This window comes from Centrocercus urophasianus, unplaced genomic scaffold (assembly GCF_019232065.1).
Source record: "Centrocercus urophasianus isolate 14NV4802_14NV808 unplaced genomic scaffold, USGS_Curo_1.0 seq_17, whole genome shotgun sequence".
NCBI lineage: Eukaryota > Metazoa > Chordata > Aves > Galliformes > Phasianidae > Centrocercus > Centrocercus urophasianus.
The window spans coordinates 15,813,449-15,816,770 of NW_024884722.1; the positions used below are offsets into that span (position 1 = coordinate 15,813,449).

The 3,322-nt window shown below is 37.5% G+C and overlaps 1 protein-coding gene across 1 annotated transcript; it reads right to left on the reverse strand.

Moving 5' to 3' along the window:
• Positions 1-89: 89 nt before the first annotated feature.
• KIF20B (kinesin family member 20B) lies at positions 90-3,088 on the reverse strand. The gene is made up of 4 exons (XM_042818675.1): positions 2,902-3,088; positions 2,019-2,151; positions 1,407-1,549; positions 90-310 (listed from the first exon to the last, which is right to left on the reverse strand). The coding sequence occupies exons 1-4, from the start codon at positions 2,938-2,940 to the stop codon at positions 260-262; spliced, it is 366 nt and encodes a 121-aa protein (XP_042674609.1). The 5' UTR covers positions 2,941-3,088; the 3' UTR covers positions 90-259.
• Between the last annotated feature and the right edge of the window lie 234 nt (positions 3,089-3,322).

The window sequence follows — 3,322 nt, forward strand, 5'->3', positions numbered from 1 at the left end:
CACCAACAAACAAACCACCAAACACATAATTCAAGAAAACTGGTATTTATTTCAACTTCAAGAGTCAGTTTGAAACATCAGAAAGACACTATACACCTATATATACTATACTGTATACAAACCTAAGAGCACAACTAAGCAACTGTTAACGTTCAATAACAACCAGTTATAACAATAACAATATAATTGAACTAAGTCCTGACTAAGTGGAACAAACATGCTTCTTCAAGGTTATTTAGCGTTTTTTGGATCGTAGTCATCACTTGATGATTACATGGTCGCTTTCCTTCTTGTTCTGTTCCACAGAAACCTGAAGAAAATATTTCAAAAGTTACTCATCTTTTTACACAAGACTGACAATGACCCATGCAAACATATTTCTTCCCCTAAATGGATTTCAGAATGGCATTTGCTTATTATCTTTTAATCAGAATTCTAGAGGATACAGAGAGACTATAGGATACAGAGATTCTATAGGATACAGAGATTGTTTTAATGCAGCTTAATCAGAAGGAACAACTAAGACAAATGTACAAAATGCTGTTTATTTTAAAAAATACCCACACCCAAAGAAAACCTGAAGGCAGCATTCACTTTAAAATGCTTATTTTCCAATGAGCATTCTAATGCACGTTTTGTGAAACATGGGGTGTTCAGAAAACATTTCTAGCCTAAATCCCTGTAGCTATGACTTGCCCAGCAATTCACTTCTCTGTTCAGTTCCATGCTCTCAGAAGTACAGTGAGAGAAAAAATTGTCTCATTTCCTTCATGCTCTAACAAAACCCATTTTGGTTTCTGCCCCCCTCATCCATCAAATCAACAGAAAATTCAGTGGGATGTTACAGTGTGGGCAAATGAACACTATCTTGAACAGAAAAAGGACTCTAACATAATTAAAGGATGCGGTTCCAACAGAGCAAGAACTCTCAGCACCATAGCTGCTGGCAGAGTCACAAAATTGCTTTCTGAAATGGTGCATCAAGTGCTGGCACTTCACATCCTTGACAAGTTGGCTTAGGCAGCACAACGCAGTTTCAGCATACCTAAAGAGCTGTTTAAGTTGTGCTTTAGAAAAGCATAGCTGTAGTAGAGAAATCCCAACCCAACACACTGTAAGTAACTGTGATTCCAAATTGGAAGACGTCTCCATGATTGCTACATTCCCTACATAGGCTGCTGTAAGCCAGCAGCCAAATACAGAGATCTTCAAAGAGAAAATAAAATAAAACTGCAGGAAGACCAACAAGAATGACTAGGTCAAACAAAGAAATAGCTCAGCACTTTCAACCTCCTCCTGCAAATAGGTGAAATCTTCAAGTTTGTTGGACTCCTGAGTAGTTTATGTTGAGACAAGACTACAGCAATGCATTACATTGGACAGAATAGTAATGTATAATTGCTCACCCAAGAAACAGATATATCTAGAGGGCAGGAAATGTCAGTTGAATACAGCTTCCTTTTGGATCTTTTTGGCTTCAACTCCTCCTTTCCAAGACTTTCTGGTTCAGGAGATTTTGGGGAGCTTACTGCTGCCATCAGCTTCTTGGCTAGAAGAAATTTGTTTTGATTCATAAACTAACCAACTTAAAGATTTCGTGAGTCTTTATATCAACAAATGCCAAAAGCTTCATTATAAACTTGGTTTGTAAGTGATACATAAAATTTAAATTAAAATATTCAGAAATTGTATTGGTCCATCAAGAGTACGAAAAACAAACATGACTCAGAAGTCACTGGAAGTGAGGAACTTGGGCAGGAGCTAAACAACAGGCCTAACTTTTGTGCTGACAGAAGCACAAGGTGGAGTCAACTTCCTCTGCCTACTTGCAGATTTTCAGTCAAGTAGTAATGAATCTCGGAAGAGATGAATAAATGCATTTATTTCATAAGTTGAAGAGCAACGTAACATGGCAGACAAGTTCCCTAAGAATATATACATTCATAGCCTACAGCAGAAACAAGCCATTCTGCAGTGCCTACAGAAGGTGGAATAAATCTTACTTATTCTACACCAACCTTTAGAGTGAATAATAGAAGGAGTACTTTGAAGAAAATCTCCAACTTTTTGTAGAGTTCCATCACTCCTGCTAGTCAATCTTCTACCGGAAGTACACACTCGCTTTCTTAGGAAGTACTCTTTTCTGGATTTCTGTTTAACAGACACGTGAACAAGAAATAAGAGCATTGGTTAAGCTTTATTTTAGGTCAGTGTTATCTTAAGCCGACATTTTGAGCTTTGCTACTGACACCTCTGTTTATTATGCTAATGATATTACAACTGCAAGTAACGTAGACAATTTCATACCCTTCAGGGAGTTGTCAAAGCCTCAGCAATTCCAAGGCATAGGTTTCTTAACATTTGTTAAAGAAGCAGTAGTTTCTTTAAAAGTTAATCCCAAGCTGTGGAGATGTTTCTTACATAAGCTGTTCTAACTATAAAAAAATAAACAAACATACAAAACAGTAGACAACAGATTGGGAAAAACCTACTCTTCACACTCTAACCATGCCAAGGGTACTGCTAAGACATTAAAACATCTCTTTTTAGGAATTCCCATGCGTACAAATCACATGAATCTCAGCTTAATACAAGGGCTTCACTTACAAAAGCGCATGATAATACGCTCAGACTTCTCCTCCCAACTACTCAGTCTGCGATATGCTTTCCACCAAATCATTCCACACTACAGCCCAGCCATTATACACTCTTGGGACAGACCAACTTGCTCTGTGGTAAGCTTATGGGATTTAATAGGAGGAGGTCATAAGAGTTTAAGATTCCCATTCAGCTACACAAATAAGGATAAGACACTGCTGCATAAGAATGTTTCCTCCCTTCAAATGGCCACACTATGACAGAAAGTCCCAAACTAGCTTCCAAACTAGAACAAAAACCAACCATTTTCTTGTCACTTGTAGAGGGTGAATTACAAGCCATGGCAGACTTTGTATTTTTCGAGTTCTCTCTTATCACAAAATCCTGGGAAAATAAGACAAGTTTTAGCCACAAATCTTTTAGAAAGATTCACTTTTCATTAGGTATATCACAAAAGCAAACACTTTCAACGCTATTGCATTCAGTAATAGGAAGGTATTTGCTAGTGGTAACAATTCCAATGTGAATCAAATACTAAACAAACATTCAAGTGCACAAACGCGTTGGTAGCATTATTAAGATATCAGTATTAGACATCCTGTGATGCGATGCCATCCCCATACAGAGTGCACTTTTTTCTCCCCAAGACTCATAAGAAGCAAAACTGCATGTTGACAAGTCAGAGGAAACACTCAGATATTTCAGACAAAATAGAAAGCAAACG

Excerpts from the sequence above, each read along its gene's own strand:
- KIF20B (XM_042818675.1), bottom strand. The coding sequence starts at position 2,940 with ATGGCTTGTAATTCACCCTCTACAAGTGACAAGAAAATG. Across the intron at positions 1,550-2,018 it reads TTCTATTATTCACTCTAAAG|CCAAGAAGCTGATGGCAGCA; the intron begins GTTGGTGTAGAA and ends AATTTCTTCTAG. Across the intron at positions 311-1,406 it reads TAGATATATCTGTTTCTTGG|GTTTCTGTGGAACAGAACAA; the intron begins GTGAGCAATTAT and ends TATTTTCTTCAG.